General features: G+C 40.5%; 1 protein-coding gene across 1 annotated transcript; it reads left to right on the forward strand.

Moving 5' to 3' along the window:
- The first annotated feature begins 5,309 nt into the window (after positions 1-5,309).
- LOC112194931 lies at positions 5,310-7,972 on the forward strand. The gene is made up of 3 exons (XM_024335192.2): positions 5,310-5,659; positions 5,873-5,941; positions 7,169-7,972. Exons 1-3 carry the CDS (start codon positions 5,423-5,425, stop codon positions 7,775-7,777), a joined length of 915 nt encoding a protein of 304 aa, XP_024190960.1. The 5' UTR covers positions 5,310-5,422; the 3' UTR covers positions 7,778-7,972.
- The last annotated feature ends 17,260 nt before the right edge of the window (positions 7,973-25,232 follow it).

Here is a 25,232-nt window from a genome sequence, read left to right on the forward strand (position 1 = left end):
CATAGAGATCCCATTATGATTGTGTCTTCACCTGTGCGGCTTCAGGTTGCTGAATGTCGTCCTCCGACATTACATCTGTGGTATGTTCAAGCTGTGGTTCCGTTAATTGTGCTATGAAGTCAGCAACAGCCTGGCCCCTGATGGCGGTTCTTGGCCTGTAATCGATGTCGAACTCGTTGAGTTCTATTGACCATTTGCTAAGGTGTCCTGAGTGTTCCGGACTTTGGAGAACTTGCTTTAGCGGTTGATTTGTGAGAACATGGATTGTATGTGCTTGGAAATATTGATGCAATCTCCTGGCGGCCATTATGAGTGTTAATGTCAGTTGCTTAAGTGGCGGGTATCTTGTTTCCACTCCGTTCATGCCTCTACTGGCATAGAATATCGGCAATTCTTCTGTTGCCTCACTCAGGACAATTGCACAGCTAATGGCGGTCTTGGACACTGCTAGGTAGATGTATAGCATTTGCTTGGTACCGGAGTTGAGAGTAGCGGAACAGAGGCCAAATATTCCTTGAGATTTTGAAACGCTGCCTCACAATCAGGCGTCCAATCTACCACTTTGCAATGAGACTGTCTCATTGCCTTGAGGAAGGGTAGGCATTTGTCGGTTAGCCTGGAGATGAACAGGAAAAGAGCTGTTAACTTTCCCTGTAGACTCTGTACCTCAACTTTTTTCTCTGGAGATTTCATGTTTATGACTGCCTGTACTTTGTCGGGGTTAGCCTCTATTCCCCACTTACTGACTATATATCCGAGGAACTTGCTGGCGGTTATGCCAAAGAAACATTTTCCCCTATTCAGGTGCATCCCATATGCTAACAAAATGGCAAAGATGATGCGGAGGTTGGCCACATGACCACTGGCCTTTACGCTTTTGACAAGCATGTCATCGACATATACCTCAATGATCTTAGCCAAGTGTTCCGCAAACATTGCGTTCATCAACCGTTAGTATGTGGCTCCGGCATTTTTGAGGCCAAAGGGCATGACATTGTAGCAATATAAACCTTGTCGGTGGTGAATGTTGTGTGCTCCTGGTCGCCGGGGTGCATCTTTATCTGGTTGTAGCCAGAAAAGGCATCCATATATCATACTAAGTAACTCATGTCCTGCCGTTGCGTCAACCAATTGGTCAATGCGAGGTAGCGTTCAAACCTTTGAAGTCGACACACATCCGCCACTTCCCTTTAGGTTTCTTTACCATCACCACGTTGGAGATCCATTGTGGGTAATGAACCTGACGAATGAAGTCTATGTTGCGCAACTTGGTTACTTCTTCCCTGATGGCCCGATATCTCTCTTCGTCAAATGCTCGTCGCTTTTGCTTGACGGGATAAAATGATGGCTTGATGCTGAGTTTGTGTTGAATTATGTCGGGAGAGATTCCTGGCATGTTGGCGTACGACCATGCAAAGACTGCAGCGTTCTCTTTGAGAAACTGGGAGCAGCTATCTCGGGGGAGAGTTGGGCTCTGATACGAATAGTTCTCTCTGGGTGCTCGTCGGAGATGCATACGACACGGAGTGACGTCTCTGGGTTTACGGGCTCTTTTTTGTAGTATTTTTCTTTGTCATCTATGGGGTCATCGATTTTGTCGGTCAACTGTGGTGTATTAGCTACTTTTAAAATTTTGTGGCTGCCTCTTGACCTTGACAACGTCGTTGAGTAACACTCTTGTGCAATTGACTGACTTCCCCTGACAGACCCGGTGCCGTTGGGTGTCGGGAACTTCATGAGTAACATGTACCCGGCGATGATGCATTTTAGCTTGTTGAGAGTTGGGCGACCGATAATGGTGTTGTATGAGCTGAAGCATTATACCCAAAATGGTCTCTCAGAAGCTGCTATCAAACGACTACAGATGATAGCAAGGACATTGGTTATGCGCACCAATCCCCCTGTGTTTATGCTTGGGGATATGCAATATTGCATGCAGCGATGCTAATTCGTCTACGATCCACTGCAACCCAATCTTACTCTGTGTTACAGCTAGTGACTGGGTACGAGCCTGATATCTCGCACTTATGCATTTTTGGGTGTGCTATTTATGTGCCTATTATGCCGCCACAACGTACCAAGATGGGTCCACAACGACGAATAGGCATCTATGTTGGCTATGGATCTCCAACTATCGTCCGCTACCTTGAACCCTTGACAAGCGATCTCTTTACTGCTAGATTTGTGGATTGTCACTTTGATGAGACAGTCTTCCCGTCGTTAGAGGGAGATAAGAACACAGATGTTCAACAGGAACGACAAGAATTGTTGTGGTTTGTCCCCACTATGTCTCATCTCGATCCCCGTACCACACATTCTGAACTTGAAGTACGACAAATAATTGAGCTCCAGAACGTAGCAGATACTCTGCCTGATGCGTTTTCTGATGTTGCCAAAGTGACGAGATCACACATACCTGCAAGGATCAATGTCCTGAATATTGGACATAACGCCACTCCTGTGACACCAGGAGATGGCGCCATTGCCTAGAATGGCCATGATGTGGCGTCTATGGCCCCAGGTCCTGCAAGGAAGCATGGTAGACCAATTGGTTAGAAGGATACTTACCCTAGAAAGACAGCGAATGAGACACAAACAAATCCTTTGATCATCGATACTCAAAATCTGTCCCATGAGAATGTTCCAGATTATGGTTATGTCCAAGAGACATCATTGGGGGACTCCTTAATGTCAGAACCTATCCCTGAGAACGTAGAGATCTCTATAAATTACACTAGTGTACATGGGACATGGTAAAGAAACTCCATCATCATTGATGATGTATTCGCTTATTCAGTGGCGCATGAGATTATTGAGACTGATGACATTGAACCACGCTCCGTTGATGAATGCCAACGTAGAGCTGACTGGCCAAAATGGAAAGATGCGATCCAGGCAGAACTTGATTCTCTAGCGAAAAGAAAGGTATTTGGCAAAGTTGTACTAATACCGCCCAACACCAAACCAGTTGGTCACAAATGAGTATTCGTTAGAAAGCGTAATGAGAGAAACAAGATTGTAATGTACAAAGATCGCCTTGTGGTGCAAGGCTTCTCACAACGCCCTGTAATCGACTACGAGGAGTCCTATTTTCCCATAATGGACTTCATAACGTTCCGCTACCTTGTCAGTTTGGTAGTTTCCAAAAAACTGAACATACAGCTTATGGATGTGGTTACTGAGTATCTATATGAGGATCTAGATACAGAATATGCATGAAGGTTCCTGATGGACTTCAGTTACCCAAATCAAGTGGCTCTAAACCACGGAGCGCGTTTGCTATAAGGTTGAAACGCTCACTATATGGATTGAAACGTACGGATGTGGTATAACCGTCTAAGTGACTACTTGATTGGTAAGGGATAAAGGGATATGTCAACAATGAACTATGGCCATGTGTGTTCATAAAAAGGACAAGTTCTGGATTTGCAATAATAGCAGTTTATGTCGATGACATGAATATAATTGGCACCCTTAAAGAGTTAAGGGAAACCGCTGAACACTTGAAATCCAAGTTTGAGATGAAAGATCTTGGGAAAACACGTTTTTGCCTCGGTTTGGAACTTGAGCACCGTAGAGATGGTATCCTGATTCATCAATCAGCTTATACCCAAAAGATGCTTAGGCGTTTCAACACTGACACCCCAATGGTCGTCCGTAGTCTTGATCCAAAGAAGGATCCATTTCGTCCAAAAAGATGACGATGAAGAAGTGTTAGAGGCAGAAGTGCCTTACCTAAGTCAAATATGCACATTATTGTACTTAGCACAATGCACAAGACTGGACATCTCATTCGCTGTGAACTTGCTAGCTAGATATAGCTCTGCGCCAACATGAAGCCATTTGACTGGTGTTAAAGATATATTTCGATACCTAAGTGGTACAATTGATATGGGCTTGTTCTATCCCTACAGAGAGACGATGGATTCGGACCCATCAAGTGCCAGGGACGCCACACATGTTGGATTGCGTTCATTCTCCCCATCCCAAAAAGATATAAGTGTTTTTGGAAGGTTTTGCTGATGCTGGGTACCTCTCTGACCCACATAAAGGTCGCTCCCAAACTGATTATGTATTCACTATGGGAAAGACCGCGATATCTTGGAAGTCTACAAAGCAGACTTTAGTCGCTACCTCTTCGAATCATGTAGAGATTATTGCTCTTCACAAAGCAGTTCGTGATTGTATATGGCTTCGATCCATAGTTACGTATGTTCGAAGCAATTGTGGTATGGAGTCTACCACAGATAAGCCAACGAGCATTTATGAGGATAATGCTGCTTGCATTAAACAAATGAAGCAAGGCTACATCAAAGGCGACAACACCAAGCACATATCGCCTAAATTCTTCTACAATCAGCAACAACAGAAGCTCCTCAAGATCAAAGTAAACCAGGTTCGATCTGAGGACAATGTGGCAGACTTGTTTACTAAGTCATTGCCCAAATCCACATTCGAGAGACGTGTGGCAAGAATTGATTTGCGAAAATTATCTGAACATCCATGATCGTAGTCATCAGGGGGAGGCGCAGACATCAGGGGGAGATGTCTACATGTTTGTCTCGAAGTGTGAAGGGTGTGTTGCGCTCTTTTCCCCCTTCGATCGAGGTTATTTTTGTCCCACTGAGTTTTTGTTACTCGGCAAGGTTTTTAGCAAGGCAACGAGAGAAGCACCGCGTTTGGGCAACACAAGAGGGAGTAGTGTTCAAGTGAATCTCTATTTTCTGTTTGGCCCAAACTCTAGGTTACTTGACCTAGTGGTAAACTGGTAATAGGGTTTAGAAGGATCTAGATATTCCTATTCAATGTATGATTACCTTTCCTTGTATGATTCAGATTCTATGCATTGTAATCCTCTATATAAAGAGGTCTCTATTATCAATGAGAATACACAGCAATTTTCTCTCAATTTCTGATTTCCTAAAACACCTATAAAAAAAATAAATTCAAAATGACTTCTTTTATTCATCTAAAATAATTAATGATTTTGTTGGTAGGTCGCTACTATCTATTTACATCAAATATATTTTAATTTTATAATAAATAAATTAATAAAATATTCAATAAACTGACCGGTCAAGAAACAAAACGAGTAAAAATACATATTCAGTGGCAGTGAACAGTGTCTTGACCCAGTAACTCGGTGACCTATTGACCTAACGGGTGAACTTGATCTTATCGGTAGACAGTGGATTTGGTCCACTTGGTGACCCAAGTCACTTTGATGACACGGAGACCAGTTAAAAATTGAGACCGCTGAACTTGCTCTCTGTAGGTCTTGAATAAGAAAACAAAAGAGAAATAGTGGAGATGTCAAATATTAAATCGAAAAAGAGGACCACAAGAGTTGGAATTTTGGAACAACGGGGCCGTTAATTTGGGGGCAAAATAGAAGAGGAGGGCAGGGCAGTAGCATTTGCAGATGGTAGGGCAGGTCCTGGTGGGATGCATACCCATCGGTGGCGCCTTGAGTTTCAGTAATTCGATACAACCATGTCCCATAGGAAGAGGAAGAGGAAGAGGAGGAGGCAGAGGTCGGCGGATTACGGCATCATCATCAGTAAACGGCGGCCACCAGAATCACTACGGTGTTCTGGGCCTTACACGCTATGCCACCTCCGCCGATATCAAGAGGGCTTATCGCCTTCTCGCTCGCAAGGTACTCTCTCTCTCTCTCTCCCCCTCAGACTACACAATTTCTTCTGACTATGGCGGAGGACTTGTCATGCCTTTGTGGTGCTCACAACTCCTCTGCTAGGCATACTTGGATTTGTGGATACATTTTTTTTTTTTAAATTTTCTTCTCTTCTGCATTCGTGGCAAATACCAAGTTTCTTAGAGAGCCCCTAACAATCGATAAGATTTATTGCAGTATCATCCTGACGTTAGCAAGGATTCTCAAGGTGGACAAGTATTCAAGAGCATCCGTCAAGCATATGAGGTGAGTTATAATTAATGCTTTACCTTTTCTCTTCTCTAATGTATGATATAAAGAAACTTTTTGTTACCATACCAATGCGGAGTGTTCCAATATCCAGTAAGTTGAAGGTGCATAACAATAAATAGAAGAACCAAGTATGGTTTGGTCAATTTTGGATCAGTCTCTTTCTTTTACTCTCTCAAAAGTCTCAACCAATCTACCCCATACGTCTCAGTCCCAAATCCTATCATGTTGCACAAACATCGAATGTGCCCAGGCTTTCTGTTTGTTACTAAATATGAATGCAATGAATGTAATATATATTAGTTTATAAACTTTGAGCTTACTGATTTATTTTGCTTTTTCATCATTGTCTTTGTAAGGGTTGAAAGGCTGGAAATGTTTGAATAGCACCTCACTTTTCTTTTCTGAGTCGCCTACAGTATTAATGATACAGAATACTATAAAATATCGGTCCTTTTGTTGGGCGTCAATAAAAATTGGCGTAAGTTACTAACTTACCAAGGTTTATTATCTTAGGGAAGATGTCTTAGAAATTGGTAAGTTAGGGTCTTATTGGTATTTGTCAAAACTAGGTTTATTAGGAATGATCTTATGCTAGTTGTTCCAGAGTTATTTTAGTCTCTATAAATAGAGGCATTGCTTTATTGTGGAATGCTTGAATGATTGAATAAAAATTGTCTTGAATCTTTCTTATCTTGCTTCTATATATTTATTGTTGCCTTGCTATAGTCTCTCTTCTCACCCCTATATTTATTCTAGTTCTCCTTCTCCGAATCGAAATTACCTCTTCTATTCATCCATCTCTAATAAGTTATCAAATCTCCACATTACTTAGCAGTTGTTTTTTTCATTTCATAATTTACAAATATCTGCTTCCACAAAAGGTAGAAATCTCATTTTCTCTCTTGAGGACTTTCCTTTCTCGGTCGCATTTGTCTTTAATTCTAGCTTGCTTTAAATGGCTAGAATTTTAAAATAATTGAGAACTGTAAATTTCAAACACATAACTGAATTTTTCTGAATTCCCTGGAAGTCTGGAAAAAGTGAGTCAAAGCATTACTTATGATATTTCTTGTTTTTATGACTGATGATGTTAATACGAACTCGGTCAGGACTCATGATAGAAATGCTGTTCATGACTCGTAAACCTCATTTCCCCATTTTGTTCATATTTTAGTTGATGAAATGACTGAGAACCTCATCATGTTTTGTACCTATAAACAGATACTATCTAATGAAGCAACCAGGATTGAGTATGACCAAGAACTTAAATTTCAGAAAGAGACTGGTAGACAATATAGAGGAAAACGGAACTACAGTCCTGAATTCGAAGATGGTGTAAGGATCTATAAGTGGGCTGAGGTGAGGCAGAAGATTAAACGTGAGAGACAGTGGGAACATTATAATGTAAATGAAGAGACATCATATGGTAAACCAGATGAAGCATCTGAAGGAGAGCCATCCCAGGAGAGAGGTTCCTTCAGCGAAGTGCTTAGATCTGCCTTTGTATCTTTGTTTTTATTGCAGACGTTTGGATCCCGTTTGTCTCTCACTTTTAGTAGTTTGATGGCCTTGTTTGATAGGAAGTTGGATGCTGGATATAAGATTGGTTACGTCATTGCATGGATCTTGGGTGGGAGGGGTGGTATCTTGCTCACTCTGTGTTTATCTTTTGCAAGTTGGGTTTGTGGAAAAACCAGCAGCAGTATGGTTGCTCTGGTGGTGGTAGCCATGTGGGTTGGCTCCAATCTTGCAAGATTTGCACCACTTCCGCAAGGTGCTCTTCTTACACTCCTCTACATGTCTATCAAGCTACAAGGTGATTTGAATTAAAACCATATCTGCTGCTTCATCTTCAATGTAACTATTTTATGGATATTCTTACTTCTCCCAATCATTCATTTTTTTTTTTCAAAAGGGAAAAAAAAAATTGCTGTACATAAGTTTGTATGAATGCAGTACAGTACAATCATGTAACCTGGTTATTTGTTTATGACGAAAATGGGAATTCATGCTCTTTGAGATCAGGAATATGGACTTATGTCGCCTAGTTTTTATTTATTTATATATTTATTTTTTGGTGTCAAAGTAGAGTTGAAAGAAGAAAAATAAATCTGCATCAACTTGTTATGTGCAAAAGTTCAGTCTTCCAATACATAAGGCCTGTTTTCATGGAAGTAGAAGTCCATTGGCTTCCTTTCTAAACAAATAGAATCAGGAAACGAAGAATTCCAGAAGATTTGCATCCGTTGATTAAAAGAAAGAAAACAAGAAGTGAGAATTAGCAGCTTGTTACTTTCTCTTCTTTCATCTTGTGGATATTCCTCCACTAGTATCTCCCACTCGCCCATGTCAGTGAATACCGGAAGCCATTCTGCATCATCTGAATTCAAAACGTAAATAATTTAGCTTTAGGTCTACTGCAAAAAAGAAAAAGAAAAAAGAAGGTTGCAGAAAAATCAATAGAAGAAATTAAGCATACCATTCTGAAATTATATCCTTCATCTGTTCTTGATGATACACTCTCATCGGTAGAAGCCTGCTGTAAGATGTTTTCAGTTTCTGGATAAGAAGAAACTGTTCTCCATGCAAAATATCCTGCGAGAATGGCTGAAAAGAAGACCAAGATGAATCTCAGAGGACACGTTATATGTTTGGAAGACCAACCAGAAGAATTGCCAGCTTTTGTATTCTGGTTTCCGGAGGGGGTGGATTCAAGTTCCCCAAACAAAACAGAAACGAATGACTGATCAAGATGTCAGTAGTGGGTGGCTGGCTGGTTTCACCTACAACTATTCGTATTACTGGTCAGCGACTATTAGACTAGTCGTTTTCCATCCTAGATATACATACATGAGTTTCACTTTCTCATGTTATGATCTAAACTATAATCTAACGTGATAACTCAGCGTAAGCTTGCCATAACATAGTTGGCAGACACAGCTTTGTTTGAAGACATCTGGGTTTGAGTCTCCAAGTTGCAACAAGCTAATTTTCATTTTCTTTTTAACTTTAGATTTAGGCTATAAAAGGCAAATTTCAATCATCTTTTCGGAATCTCCTAAAAAAAAAAATCGTCTTTTCGGAATTTCATTTTGTAAGGCCCAAGTCTGTCAATCTTTGTAGCATAAGGATATAAGACAAAACATGGCTGGCATATCTGCTTTTTTTGGTCGATTGGCTGGCATATCTGCTGTGACCCAAATAACATTCAAACATTGTGTTTTTCTCTCCGAACAATGAGGCAACATATTTCAAGTTGGATGAGAAGACATAAAAAAGCTACAGTAAAATAATAATAATAAATAAATAACTAAATAAAAAATTGAAATTCTTATACGTTGCGTTTCGCCTAAACTCCTTAAATTATAAGCAGAGCACCTGCAGATGTTTTTTTTTTGGCAATCAACAAGAACTAATATATTCAAAAAGAGAAACTATTACACAAGAAAGACAACTAGGCCTCCCAGATTGAAACATAAGTAGACAACAAAGGCACCAACGAAACAAGAAGGAAACAAACATATTGGGCCTAAACTAGGCAAGCCCACGATCTTGGTTAGCCAACACAGTTGCCGTCAACGATGAAGAACCAGCAGCGCCGCCGCCCTGGAGAACAGAGCTACCAGAAGCAAACTCCAACTGGATCAAGAGATCGTTGAGGGGTTTGACGGCGATTCCAAAGTACCCATCCGTCAAATTTCCAGAAACAAAAGTTATAACCATAGAACTCAAACCATTTCCAACAAGAAGACCTTCATCTCCCAAGAAATCAACCAAAAAACCTAGTTGAAAAGAGAGATAAGTGAGATCCATCAAGGGATCGAAGAGACAGGCACCCAAAGGGTGTTCAATCTCTTGTAGCATCACCAGTTTGGTCAAGCAGAAAATACCTACTTTTTTACTAAGCCAAGGCTTTTTAGAGCCAAAAGCAAAAGCTGGTTGGCCGGAGTCTCTTGTTCAGTCTCTGGCAGATGTTTGGTCAAGCATAAAATACCTACTTTTTTACTAAGCCAAGGCTTTTTAGAGCCAAAAGCAAAAGCTGACTGGGAGGTACTTTTAGAAGCAGCTTCAGAAACACTGCAGTGCTAGAATTAGATAAAGGGAAAAAATCACAAATAGTACCTGAATTATACCTCTATCTTATCGATGGTACATGAACTTTATTTTTTGTCACACTCAGTACCTAAACTCTTCGAGTTCTTTTGAAGTGGTACCTAAAGCCACCTTCACTCACTACTACAACAAAAAATGATACATGAGGCACACATGTCTCATTTATTAGGCACATGTTTGGTATTTGGGTTCATTAATTGTTTGTTTTGAGATAAGAATTTTGGGTTTTTGCTTCATAGATCAAAGATTGAGAAGGAGAAGATATTGGCTTAGGCCATGATACAGTTAATGACTAGTACAAATTATCATATTTTAACCTTGATGAATAAGACACGTGCTCCTCACTTGTCATTTTTTACTAGATCGGTGACCGAATGTGGCCTTAGGTACCATTTCAAAAGAACTCGAAGAGTTCAAGTACCGGTTGCGACAAAAAATGAAATTCAGGTACTATCGATAAGATAGAGAGGTATAGTTCATGTACAATTTTCAAAATATCGAATACAATTGTAATGGACTTAAGAGTAACTACGGCGAAATCTTCCTATGTTCCTCCATTTGTGAAAATCCTATTGATGAGAACTGCCGCTCTTCTCAACGTTGTCTTTTAGCTCCCTCAACTTTCTCCATTTTGTAATCATTAGCGAAACTGATGAAGCTCTCCTTGTCTATCAAGAAGGGAGCATTCTTCTATGCGCTTTGGTACTTCTCCTTTTGGAATCAAGCTCCTACAAAAGAGATAGAATCTGAACCCTGTGTAATGACTCACCTACTCTCTACTGTCCAGAATTATTACTTCTGTTTGCTTTTATTTGTCTGGAGATTCCTAGTACACTTATTGTGTCTTTATTAGCCTGCTCATTCCTGAGTTAAGACTTTATCCCCATTCTGTGAATATTCTTAAGAGCTTGTCTCTCTTATACATCATCAAATATGGCATCGTCTTCTTCTCCCCAAGAGGAAATCCCTTTCGGGGATGAAGGCATCATTGAAGCTATGACTCTGAACTTTGAACATAGTGTAGATTTCTTGGATATTGAGTCTGGCATCAACTTATGTGGAGTACTAATTGTTGATGAAGAACCTGGACAAGGTGGGGTTAAGGCTACGCATATGGGCATCTGGAAATCCCTTGGTCAGATCCAGATTATCTGGGTCAAGAAGAACACTTACTGTTTGACAGTCGGATATGAGAAACTTGCTCAGAAATTTATCGAGGACAGCCCTTGGAACATCAAAGGGTATTGTTTCACGGTCCGACACTGACCTCATTATCTTTCAATTGATGATATTGAGGTCAATAGAGTTGTAAACTGGATTAAGGCACATGGTGTGCCTCTGGACCTTATCTCTGTCAACAATGGCCATAAGTTGGCGAATCTGCTTGGGTCTGTGATTGAAGTTGAAGACCCCCTAGTGGTTGGTAATAGGGGCTTTATGAGATTATGGATCGACTTCGATACTAGGAAGCCCTTAGCAACATTTGTGCAGCTACCAAAACCTGACTCTTCTGTTGCAAAGGTGAGGCTGCAATATGAAAACTTGAAGAATCTCTGCTTCAATTGTGGCCGGCTTGGCCATATGATATCCTTGTGTAGCCATAGAAAACATCATCTTCTTATCAAGTTGGGGGTTGTTTATGACCACTCCTTAGTAGCAGCTCCTCCACAAAAACCTGTCTTCACTCAGGCCACCCTCCCTCTGGAGTATCCCTATATTCTAATAAATGGATTTTTCGCCGGAGCAACATGTCGGAAAATTTGAATGGGTCTCCAAGTTAAAGGAGAATGCATCTTCTGAGGGCGACGTCTCACAAAGGGCTCACTGCCAAATCCTTAACAGGGACGTAACTGCTATGCCTGCACCTACAAGCTGAGAGAAGTCATTATCAACAGTTGTGATACAAAAACCAAAGTTGCCTTTGGACAGACCCAGCATGTAGGATCTAATGCACATGGGTTTTTTTTTTTTTTTTTTTCCAGAAATGGGAGTGTATCTTGGGCCTTCAGTGGGTTGATAAGGGCTGGGAATTGGGCTTATCCAAAATGTATACCCCTCTGGGCTTTCAATAAAAAAGAGGATTATCTATGTTAATGTCTAAGATTCAACAGTAGCTAAACCTTAGTTAAAGCTGGTTCGAGGGGCAAACCGCTACTTGTGATATTCTTATTGTTCCCGTTACCTATCGAATGAAATACAAAGGGCGTCAGAGGGAGACCGCGGTTGGCGGTCTTCTATTCTCCGATGCCTAAGTTAGTCAATGTATTTATGTTGACAAAATAACAGTAGATAAGTAGTAAATGCGTAATTAATGAGGAGAGAGGAGTAGACCTTTTATAGGTGGGGAAGAGGCTAACCCCTTCCTTGTTTTCGATGTGGGACTGATATGCTTCAGTTCCTAGTTTCTGATGCTTCAGCAAAGCGATCTTGGCGCTGCGCATGGCGGTGCGTCGGGGGTGAGCCGGGGCTCAGGTGATAGCCCGCTTGGCTGTGTTTCCGTAGGTCACACCATTGGTGGTTGTTGGTACCGCTGGCGGTAGTATGAGCGTGGCTCATTATAGCTAATTATGTTTGGCAAATGCTTATGTAAGTACAATCTATTTGCCAACCCTGGGTTCCCCATTCCCCGTACAACTGACTCTCTGAAGGGCCCAAGACTAAGCACTAAGAGACTTGACTCAATAGAGTTGGTAGAATTGCAATCAAACATAGAGGGAAAGATGGAGTTATCTTAGGACACCCCCATTAAGAGAAAACGGCACCCAAAAGCAAAGATTGAAGTTACAGTCAAGAAATGCTCCACAAAAAGGCTAAAGTTAGCCACAACCAATCTCTAAGGTTATCCACAAGTAGAGAAAGCGGTAGATGTAGAGGGAGAGTAAAAGGAGGGAGAGGAAAGGTCCGCTCTCTTCCTGAAAATGACATGTTTGGACAGATTGCTGAGTCGAATATGACGGAGGACCCACACAATTCAGGTCCTCTTTCTGATAGTGATCAAGTAATGAGAGATATTAAGAAACAACAAATTTCTGAAACTGTCGGTACGGAGGACCTCACCCACCTTCGGGCTGTGGTGGCTGGCCGAACTCAGCTGCGAGGTCTCAATGATATGCCTATCTTGGAACTGTCAGGGCTTGGGGAAGTCCTTAACAGAGCAGAAACTACAGGAGATTACCCACTCCCAATCCAAATTTTGTTTTTCTTTTAGAAACTCATCAGGGAAGTGTTTTTGTTGATAGAATTAGAAACAGAATGGGGGGCTACAACGGTTTCAACGTTGACCCTATAAACAAGGCTGGTGGGCTCAGTCTTTGGTGGAATGAGGACTTTATCGTCGATAGTTTTGATCATTCAAAATACTTTATTGATACAGAAGTCGGTGCTTAATATAGCTGCAAAGGTTTGAATCACATGGATGTATGGACCTCCTTACTATTCAGAGAAGGCTGCTTTCTGGGAGTCTTGGTATAATCAAGGTCGAGGAGATAATTCTCCTCGGCTCGTTATTGGGGACTTAAATAAATTGGTCTGTCAAACTGAGATGGAAGGTGGGGTTCCATGGCATACTAATTGTAGGCTTTTTCTACAGTCCTTTGTAAACAAAAATCATCTGTTGGATATTGGCCTTAAGGACAGAGGTTTACTTAGGTTAGAAAGGAGGAGGAAATTGTTGTATTGCAGGAGAGATTGTATAGAGCCCTAGTGAGTGAGCATTGGTTGTTTTCTTGGCCTGAAACATGCCTTACCCACCTACCCAGGATTGGATCGGACCACAACCCAATCCTATTAAAAACAAATCCCAGTCTCCTTTTAATGGGGCAGATGAGGCTGACTCCCATTAGATTATAAAAGATTGCTAGCAAAGGTGTGATAGTCTTCCTAATGTTTCCCAGTTGTTGACAAACTTCAAAAGATGTCGAAACCGCCTCAACGTTTGGAGCAAGGGGAAGTTCCCGAAATGTAACAAGACTGAAATACAGAATTGTTTACTACAACTTGAGGAGCTACAAACCAGCCACCCCTTTACTAGTTCGGAGGCATAACAGGATTTATCTAGTAAATTGGGAAAACTAGGGTTGAGAGAGGAGAAGTATTGGCATCAAAGATAGAGAGTTAAATGGCTGAAGACTGGTGACTCTAGCTCTAGGTTTTTCCACTTGTCAACTTTGCACAAAAGACAGAGGAACCGCATTCTAAGGATACAAAATGACAGCGAGGTTTGGATTACTAGTGAAAGTTAAATACGAAGGGAATTTGAATCACAAGTCAAGCGCGTCTTCACTGCTTCGGGGCCAAGATACTGGGAAGAAGATTTTAAGGGAGTTAGCCCAATAGTGACAGAGGATATGAATGCCTCTCTTCTGGCCCCTTTCTCCCTTGAGGAAGTTAGGGAGGTAGCTTTCCAGTTGGGTGCTCTAAAAGCACCGGGGCAGAATGGGTTTCCAAGTCTTTTCTACCAAAAGTATTGGAATATTGTCAATGAAGTGGTTTATGATACTTTGAAGGATTTTGGAGCGGGCCGCATGAGATTGAATAGCCTTAATCAAACTCATATCGTACTGATTCCAAAGATTCCTAAACCGAAATGCACTACTCACTGCCGGCCTATAAGTTTGTGCAATAATTCTTATAAGATTCTGTCGAAGCTATTGGCCAACAAATTAAAGCTTTTGTTACCTCAACTAATCTCTCTCAACCAGAATGCTTTTTTCCTTGATCGACAGATTCAAGACAATATTCTATTGGCCCTTGAATCTCACCATTACCTCATATTGAAAAAAGGAGGCAATCATGAGTTTGGCCTCAAATTGGACATGAATAAGGCATACGACAGGGTGGAGTGAGATTTCCTAGAAGCTGCTCTACTGATGTTTGGTTTCAACAGAGTATGGGTGAATCTCATTATGTCTTGTGTTACCACTGTTTCGTTCTCTATTGCTCTTAATGGGAACCTGGGGAATTTCTTTCTTCCTAGTAGAGGTTTAAGGCAAAGGGACCGTTTATCCCTACACTTATTCCTAATTGTCAGTGAGGTGTTATCTCTCCGACTAACAAGGGCAGTAAGGGATCGCCTATTTTTTGTAGATGTTGCTTTATTTTTCTTGATGGCTACTCTCCACAATTGCTAACAGCTTAATCTAATTTTTAAGGAGTATTGCTTAGCCTCTGGTCAACTGAACAACAATGAAAAATTAAGTATATTCTTCTCTCCTAACACTCCCTGTCAAATGCAGCGACTGATGTGCGAATTGCTAGGCATGGTTGTAGTTGATAACCCAAGGACTTACCTTGGATTACCTACTATTTAGGGCCGTTTAAAAAAAGAGGCCCTGGTGTATATCAAGGAGAGAATTACTAATAAAATTAATGGCTGGAAACAGAGGCCGTTGTCAATGGCGGGAAGAGAAATACTAATCAAATCGATGGCCATGGCTATACCCGCCTTCCCTATGTCTTGTTTCAAATTCCCAAAAGGAATTTGTGATGTTACAAATTCTGCTTTGGGGAATTTTTGGTGTGGATCAACTGATACGGGTTCCAAGATGCACTGGAAGAGCTGGGACTATCTGGGATTGCCTAAAAATGATGGTGGGATGGGCTTTAGAGATATGCAGAAGTTCAATATTGCCCTCTTGGCCATATAATGTTGGCGTTTAATACAGGATCCCTCCTCTCTTTGGGCCCGAGTAACAAAAGCTAGGTACTTCCCGAATGGAAACTTCCTTCATGCTGTCAAAGGATATCGAGCCTCTTAGGGGTGATCTAGCTTGCTAGAAGCTAAAGATCTAACTGTGAATGGCTCAAGCTGGCAAGTTATCAATGGCTACTCAATAAACATATGGGAGGATAGATGGTTCCCTCCTGCTTATCATGAAAAAATATGTGTCATTGATTCTATCCCTCTGAATGCTCCTAAAAAGGTCAGCTGCTTGATTGATTGGGATAGTCACTCTTGGAATTTAGATTAGATATCACATCTCATCTATCCCCAAGATGTCCAAAAAATCTTGGCAGTTCCTATTGGTGAGGGTGTGGGTGATGATCGGATTGTTTGGCCATGGAACAAAAACGGCGTCTCTTCTTTGAAATCTGGTTATCAAAGATTACACACAAGCCAACAAAGATCCCTATCTCCTAATACTAGTTCCTCACATATGATTAGTCCTAATGGCTGGAATCAAATTTACAGCCTAGACACTCTCCCAAAAATTAGATGCTTTTTTTGGAAGGTTCTTAGTGGAGCTGTTGTTACGTCCCGAACCTAAATTTACCGGTTTACTAGTCATTTGGACGATAAACGGCAATTACTTTCACTTTTTACTTTGTTTTAATACTTTTAGTGGCCCTAAAATTTGACTTTTTGTTCGGGTCAAAATTGGAGAAAATGTTCTTCATGATAGTTGTAGAGGACGTTAAACCGAGCAGGAACATATGTGGTACGTAAAAATCGAAGTTCGTATGAGAAATTTATAAGTGAAATACAAAAGTTACTGTTCATGGTAAATTGGGTATAAATATTAGAATGTTACTGTGGTAGGTTTCCAAATCCGGAAACCCACTTTCTCTCTCCTCTCCCCGTGCTCTCTCTCTTTCCCTTTCAGTCTCCTTCTTCCGCTCGAATCACCACCGTCTAGCCACCAACCAGTGTGTAACCGGCCATCACAGGAGCACCTCTTCCTCCTCTACACCCTAGTGACCCTGGGTTACGGCGATTTGGCTGGAAAACCTCGAATCGAAGCAAATACTATCACTGTTGCAGTTGGAGGTTTTCGGCGATTCCTACATTTTCGGCCATCTCCGACCACCAAACCGGGTCTATATAGGAGCGCCTCGAGCCATTGATCAGTTGCCCTCAAGCTATTAACTCCAATTCATAGCGTGGAGGATGAATCGAAGAAATTTTCGAAGCTAGGGTTTGAAATTTCTGGGTGTCTCTTCACCGGCCGGTTTCGACTATTTCAAGGTAAAATTGGAACTTGTTGTAGTTGAGAAAAGTGTTCGGCTTGTTGAGTAGATGTTGTGGCTGAAATTTGGTAGTCGGAGGTGAAGTTGGCCGGTGGTGCGTGGGGCCCACGCGCCGCCACTGTAGGTCGCGCGTGGAGGCGCGTATGGCAATGTTAGGGGTTCTGTTTTAGCTAGTTAAATCCTATTTTTGATCTAGAGGTTATGTTTGTGAATTTGGTGAAGATTGGGAAAGTTTTGAATCGATTTTCTAATTTTCAAAGATTTAGAATTTTGATTATCGATTTATGAGAATCCGACCATCGGATTTCTCTCGAATCTACCCTAGAACTTGTAAATTAATGAAATGGTGTTAGTGGTAAAGTTTGGGTTGAATTGGAGAAGGAAATAGAGATGTTGGCTTAAGAGGATTGATTTTGGGAATCGTATTTAATTATTGAATTGTTATTCACGGAATATAATTGTGTACAAGGCGCTATACCAAGTTACTGCTCGACGAAGAAAACTCGTATGCGTGGTCACCTATATAGTACTATGAGTGGACTTTTGTTTTAAACAATGATGCATGCGTTGTTTCTTAAATTAATGATTTATTTAATTATCATATTATTTTTTGAGCATATTATTTAGTTTCGGATATTATTTGGTTTTGAATATTTATTGAAATTTTGATTGGATTTTCCATCATGATTTTTGAACGTGAGTTTTCTATGCTCGGATTTGAACTTATGATTGATATTGATATTCGACGAATTATTTTCCGAGGTGGTTTTCGGAATTAAATATATTTCTATTCGTCGATTTGAGATTTCTGAAAGATTTTCAAAATGAGATTCGTTGGAGATATATTTTCTTATTTGTTTATTGACCTTTGGTTTTGGCATTGGGAATGCCTTAGTGATGATTTTGGATTTATGATTTGACCTTCAGAGATTAATTTTGATTTATCTCGGTTATGATTTTGAGAATATTTTGGCGTGCGGGGCCACGTCATTGAAATATACTTATTTTCTCATGAGAAATGTGGGGAAGCCTTATGGATTTACTAGTTTTCGAATGTTTTTCCTCACCATACTCGGGTCTTTCTGTTAGTGTCTCCTCCTCACTTACTTTATGTTTATGAGTGGCAGTCGAGGATTCTCCTCCTCACGTGAGTTGTAGTCGAGGTTATTAGTTCTCCTCCTCACACAATCTATGTGTGATTGGCAGTCGAGGGTAGAGCCTAAGGGGCTCCTTTACCCGTATGGTGATATTTCTTGCCCATATCCTTTTGTTATTTGACTAGCGGGGCTAGTCTGATTTCTTTTAACCAACGGGGCTGGTATGTTTTTCCAAGCTTTTGAGTTTAAAGAAATATGTTTTATAAACGTTGCATGCATCGAGTTTTATAAATTTAAATAAGTGGGAGAGTATTCAAGTTTGCTTCATTTAAATCATCTTAATTATTTATTTTTGTCCACTCACACTAACGTGTTTTTCAATACTTTTCCCTTGGGCCCTTCAGTTTCAAATGCCTAGTTTGCAGGCTAGATTAGTTTGGGTCGGGCGTACATAGAGCTGAGGCATAGTTGTCACTGCTTCCGCATTGTAGGATTTATTGATCCTTTACCCTCTTTACTTTTTATTATGTATTACCTTTCGTTTTAGAATTGCTCTGATAACCGTGGAATTACGTTATTTAGTTGGGAATTGTGTAATGTGAATTGGAAGATGTTGTGATTTGGGGAGCATGATGGCTCTAGGAGAATAAGGATGGATTGCTTAGAAGTGTAAATGTCTTTCTACAGGTTTTGGGTAGTCTATTTTTAAGAGAAGTTCCGCCAAATTTTTAGTAGAATTTCTTCTAAGGTGGGCCCCGCAGGGCCACTTCGGATTTTGAGTGAAATCCGGGGCGGGTCCTGTTAGCTGCTCCTTCAATGCTAAATCTATATAGAAGGAAGCTGGCTCAGAATCCTATTTGCCCAATTTGTGAGAGTTTTGAGGAATCTATTGAACATATCCTATTCCTATGTATATGGGTTGAGGCAGTATGGTTTGGCTCTCCCCTTGAACTCCGAATTGACAAACAACATTTCACATTAGTGGATAAATGACTATAAATTATCTCCAAAGGTTTTACTAGCTCTACAGAGAGGAAAAAAGCTCTGACCTTGATTAGCTTTATTTGCTGGGCGATCTGGAAATATCGATGCCTCTTTGTCTATCAACAAAAGCAGTTATCTCCCGTGTTCACTCTGAATTTTAGTATGAATCTGGCGCTTGAGTTCTAGGAAGCCAAAGAAAAACAACCAGTTCCTCGACATGTCAACAGCCCAGCTCCGACACACTAGTCCCTACCTCCTCCCCCTGTTGTTAAAATAAATGTTGACATGACTTGGAAATCTCCACATTTTGGTCGGCTGGGGGTAGTAATCGGAAGTCACACTACCTCTCTTGTTAGTGCAGCGTCAAGATCAGGAACTTATGGATCAGTGGAGATTGTAGAAGCATAGGCTGCTCTTTTCGGCATCAACATCGCTATTGAGATGAATCTGAAAAGAGTAATGATGGAAAGTGACGCTCAAGGAGTTTTATCAGATATAACCTCACCAATCAGTTGCAAGAATTGGAGAATTTTTCCGATAATCAAAGAAATCAAGAGGAGAAGTACCTTCTTTAATGGAATCAGTTGGCATTGGTTTCCCCGTCAAGCAAACAAAGGAGCTCACACAACACCTTCGCTTGCCTATCGGTTGGTGGGTCTTCATAGATGAGCTGATCAGCCCACCACCTTCCCTTGCTTTGGTGCTCTGAAATGATGGCTTCTCCTGCCCACATGGTGAGGAGATATGAATTGCAGGTGTTCTGGCAGTTCTGATTTTTGGTTCTTTCTGTTAGTGGTTTCGACTCTTTGCTCCACTTTGATTGAGTGCAGTTGAGTTTCCTTTTCCTTTCCCTTACTGTTTGTTGTTTGGGCCTCTATGTTTGGGCTCTACCTCTTAATGGAAGATTTTCATTATCCTTAAAATAAAAAAATAAAAAAAAAATAAAAAATAAAAAAAGCGAAACTGATGAGTGTGACTTGGAAAGCAATTGAACTTAATCTTCTCTGCAGACTTTAAATAAAAATGACCCAATTTCATGACCTTCATCACTTTGACAATCTCTGCCTTCACAAAACCTGAACCATTATCAACACACTTCGCACCCATTTCTCTAAATTCTATAATTTAACACAATTGTTGATCAACATCTATTCAAATAAGCTCAAAACTGAGCTAACGAAAGCCAAAATCGCCACAACACACTGTGTAACTCATGGTGACCATACAACCTGAAATACCCAATCTTTGATACTTAACTGAAATCAAAAACTAATTATGGCAAGACGTAGAGCATGACGAGAGGATCACGTTTCATACCTCATGCATCGCCAATAGTCGCCGAAGTCACCGCCGAAAAGTTGGAAGCTTTCGAGCTTCGATTCTCCTCCATCAGTTGACGATTGGATGCACTAGACGACTGATCAAGAGCAAGAGCAAGAGCAAGCTAATTTTCAATTTCTTTTAACTTTAATTTGTCACTATAAAAGGAAAATTTTGATGAAAATAGGATTTTGCTTCCTGCAGAGCTTCTTCAAAGCTTGACCTGTCGGGGAGGACCCAAGTCCCTAACAGTTCCAAGATAGTACCCTCATTGAGAATGAATAGAGAGATCGAGCACAGTGAAAGTAGATCGAGGTCCGGCGGTGATGGGGCGGTGGAGGCGCCTGTGTCAAGGAGTTGTGTCCTAAAACAATCATTTTGATGTAATTATTATTGTAATGATTATTAATCAAAAGGGCAAGTTTATTGTTCATTGCTTATATTTGATATTTGGATGAACAAGGTCCAAGGAATATGAGTTAAAGAGAAAGTAATCTAAAGAGTTAGATGTGTGAGACCTTTACTCTTTTACACTCTTATCCTAAAAGGTTCCTAGTCATAGGATTATCATTTGGACATTGATAATCCAAAAAGACTAGCACATACTATGTATGCTCAATATGGAGGATGATATATCTCTTATCATTCGTGTGGAGACACTAATACAAGTATGTAGTGCTCTTATTGAAAAGAGTACACTTAACGCGATCGTTAGAGTTCTTGTATGGAGTTTTACTTGCATGTCAAACTTAAACTCTAAATTGCAATAATACAAATTAGTCCTTTGACCTGAGACACCATGGTTGTCTTATGAGTGAGTGGATTAACACTTGATGATGCAATAATATTATGTCCCTTAACGGATATGATTGATGCATTCATTGGTGTAATCAATTCGGTCATAGAGACATGTGAGTGAACAATAAGGAATCTCTAACCTTAAGTAAATAAGGTGGATGTTCAAAGATGTGATTCAATGAGTCTTTGGCCAAAGCATTGAATGAGATTAGAAAGGAGTTTCTAATCACATTCTATGAATCACATAACAAAGGAAATCACATTAGGGGGTTGACATGTCAATTCCATACCCCAATGATGTGATTTAAAACATCGTGTTAGAGAAGGACCGTATTGTATTGTAATTCCAATTGAATAGGTTATTCTACATTAACTAGGGTAGTCATGATATGTTGCAAGACGTCACTCATGACTTGTGAAGTCCCCGAGGATTGATAATCATTTATGATCCTAATAACAAGGGGGAATCAAAAAGGAGTTTTGATTGGTAATTGAAATAGAATGGTTCTATAAACTTCACTGCCTTGTTGATTAAAACCTAAGAGATCGCACACCATATAAGTGGATCCTTGAGATAGTATATGAAGAAGATTAAGCAAGAGTTGGTTATGACCAAAATATAGAAATCAACAGCTGAGATTGATTAAAACCTGTAGTTCGGTGATGTCAGCTATCTATTTCAAAATGTATTTGTTGGTCTTTTTTTTTTTCCATTTTCAAAATATAATGGAACTTTTGAAAAAATAATAAATAATAAAAAAAATATTCAAAAAATTAATAAGATTTTATTAGAAAAATAATTATATAAGAGTAGAAATAGTAGTATGTTTAAGGAAAACCGAAATTGGAAGAGAATTGAGTCGTGGTTTCATTGATAATAGGGGCCTCTTTATATAGAGGATTACAAGACATAAAATCAGAGTTGTACAAGGAAAGATAATCATACAATTAATCAGATATCTATGAATATCTCCGAGAATATCTCTAATTCAAAACCCTATTACAACTAGGTCAAGTAACCTAGAGTTTAGGTCAGACACATATTCTGGATTTACTTAAACACTCCCCCTTGTGTCGCCCAATCGTGGTGCTCATCTCGTTGCATCACTAAAAACCTTGCCGAGTAACAAAAACCTTGTGGGACAAAAATAACCTCGATCGAAGGGGAAAATAACACAACACACCCTTCACGTTTTGAGACCATATATGTAGACATCTCCCCCTGATGACTACGGCCATGGGAGTTCAGATAACTTCCGCAAACGATGCTACCAACATATTTCTCGAAAGTAGAATTTAGTCATTGACTTAGTGAGCAAGTCTGCCACACTGTCCTCATATCGAACCTAGTTCACTATGATCTTGAGGAGAGTTTGTTGTTACTGATTATGCTTGGTGTTGTTGCTTTTGATGTAGCCTTGCTTCATTCGTTAAAAACAAGTAGCATTATCCTCATAAATGCTCGTAGGCTTATCGGTGGTAGACTTCAAACTACAATTGTTCGAACATGCATAATTATGGATCCAATCCATATACATTCACGAACCACATCGTGAGGAGCAATAATCTCTGCATTGTTCGAAGATATAGCGACTAGGGTCTGTTCTGTAGACCTCCAAGATATCACGGTATTTACCCATGGTGAACACTTACCCAGTTTGGGAATGACCTTTGTGTGGGTCAGAGAGATACCCAATATCAGCAAAACATTCCAAAACACATGTTGTTTTGGGATGGGAATAGAGAACGCAGGCCAGTGTTGGCGGCGTTCCTGGTGTGTGATGAGTCTGAATCCATCGTCTCTCTGTAGGGATAGAACAAGCCCATAATTGTACATCTCAATTATCAAAAGATATCTTTTACACCAATCCAATGGCGTCGCGTTGCCGCAAATCTATATATCTAGCTAACAAGTTCATGGCAAATGAGATATCTGGTTTTGTGCATTGGGGTAAGTACAATAATGCTCTTTTTGTACTTAAGTAGGGCAATTTTGCCTCTAGCACATCTTCGTCATCATCCTTTGGACGAAGAGGATTCTTTTCAGGATTAAGACTACGGACAATCATGGGGGTGCTTGAAGGTTTGACCTTGTCAAAATGCCTAAGCATCTATCAACATGATGCTCAAGTTCCAAACCGAGACATAATCGTGTTCTCCCAAGATCCTTCATCCCAAACTCGGATTTCAAGTGTTCAGCGGTTTCCCTTAACTCTTTAAGGGCTTCCAATAAAGATCATATCCAACATGAACCGCAATAGAACCCGAAACTTGTTATGAAAACGCGTGGGCATATCCCTTCCCAATCAAGTAGTCACTTTAGTGAGCGTTTCAACCTCTTTGTAAAATGCGCTCTATGGTCTAGAGCCACTTGACTTGGGTAAATAAAGTTCACCATGAACCTTCATGTATATACCATACCTAGAGCCCCATATACATACGAAGTGACCACATTTGCAAGCTGCATGTTCAGTTATTCGGAAACTACCAAACTGACAGGGTAGTGGAGTGCAATGACATCCCTTACGAGAGAATATGTCTCATTGTAGTCGATTCCAGGGCATTTTTGTGAGAAGCCTTGCGCTATAAGGCGAGATTACCATCTATTTTTCTCAAAACGCTTTCTAACGAAGACCTATTAGTCAATAGGTTTTATGTTAGGAGGTGTTGACATCACTAGCTCAAAAACCTTCCTCTTCGTTAGAAAATCTTACTTAACCTGAATTACATCTTTCCAATTAGGCCAAATCTCTCTACGTTTTCATTCATCAATGGAGCGTGGTTCGATATCATCGGACTCAACAAACTCATGCGCAACGAAATGCCCGATTACATCATCAATTATGATGGAGTTTCTATCCCATGTCTCATGTACACTAGTGTAATTTTCATAGAGCTCTATATTCTCAGGAATAGGTTCTGACGATGAGGCGTCCCCAACGATAACCATAATCCAAAAGATACTCATGAGACGGATTTTGAGTGTCGATGATCAAATGATTGAAATATGCCAAAGTATCCTTCGAACACATGGGCCTACCACGCATCCTAGCTGGGGCCATGGCCTGTAAAGCTAGAGTGTCACTCTCTATGACGTTGGCGCTATGCCTACCTCTGTGTAGGGTGGCGCTACCTCCTCTCGTAGGGACATCCATCCTTGCAAGCATGTTTGTAGCAGATATGTGTGATCTCGTCACTTTAACAGGGAACAAGATAAGACATAGTAGGGACAGACCACGACAATTTCTATCGTTCCTGCTGAACATTCGTGTTCTTATCTCTCCCTAACGACAGGAAGACTGTCTCATCAAAGTGAAAATCCGCAAGACATGCGGTTAAGAGATAGCCTAGCAAGGGCATTAAGTGGCAGACGATTGTTGGAATCTCAAATCCAACGTAGTTGCCCATTAGTCAGTAAGGACTCATCATAGAGCGCTGTGGCAGTGTAATTGGCACATAAATGGCACACTCAAATATGCGTAAGTACGATACTTGTACCCAGTCACTAGTTGTAACGCAGAGGTAGATTGAGTGGCGGTGGGTCGTAGACGAAGTAGCATAGCTGCATGCGATATTACATCACCCCAAGCTGATATAAGGAGATGGGTGTGCATTATCAATGTCCGAACTACCATCATAGTCTCTTCCGCTAGACCATTTGGGTGTGTTCATGGGAATATGATGTCCAACATCAGTCCCAATGCAATAACCATCGAAAGTCTTCGATGTAAACTCTCTAGCAATGTCAAATCTAATTGACTGAATAGGATGATCCGGGGAATGAGCATGTTGTCATATGATATGTGCTAGGAGTGTAGCATAAGCAGCATTTACAGGTGGACAATGGCACAACACGTGACCAACGTATTTGCGTGTCAACCAACATCATGAGATATTGAAATGTCCGCAAGTTGGTTGAATTAGTCCACAGAATCCCTATGGATTCTATGTAAGAACAGAGTGAGTATTGTCATATCCTTTGCATAGGACGGTCTCAGTCCTAATTT

Source organism: Rosa chinensis, chromosome 3 (assembly GCF_002994745.2).
Source record: "Rosa chinensis cultivar Old Blush chromosome 3, RchiOBHm-V2, whole genome shotgun sequence".
Lineage (NCBI taxonomy): Eukaryota > Viridiplantae > Streptophyta > Magnoliopsida > Rosales > Rosaceae > Rosa > Rosa chinensis.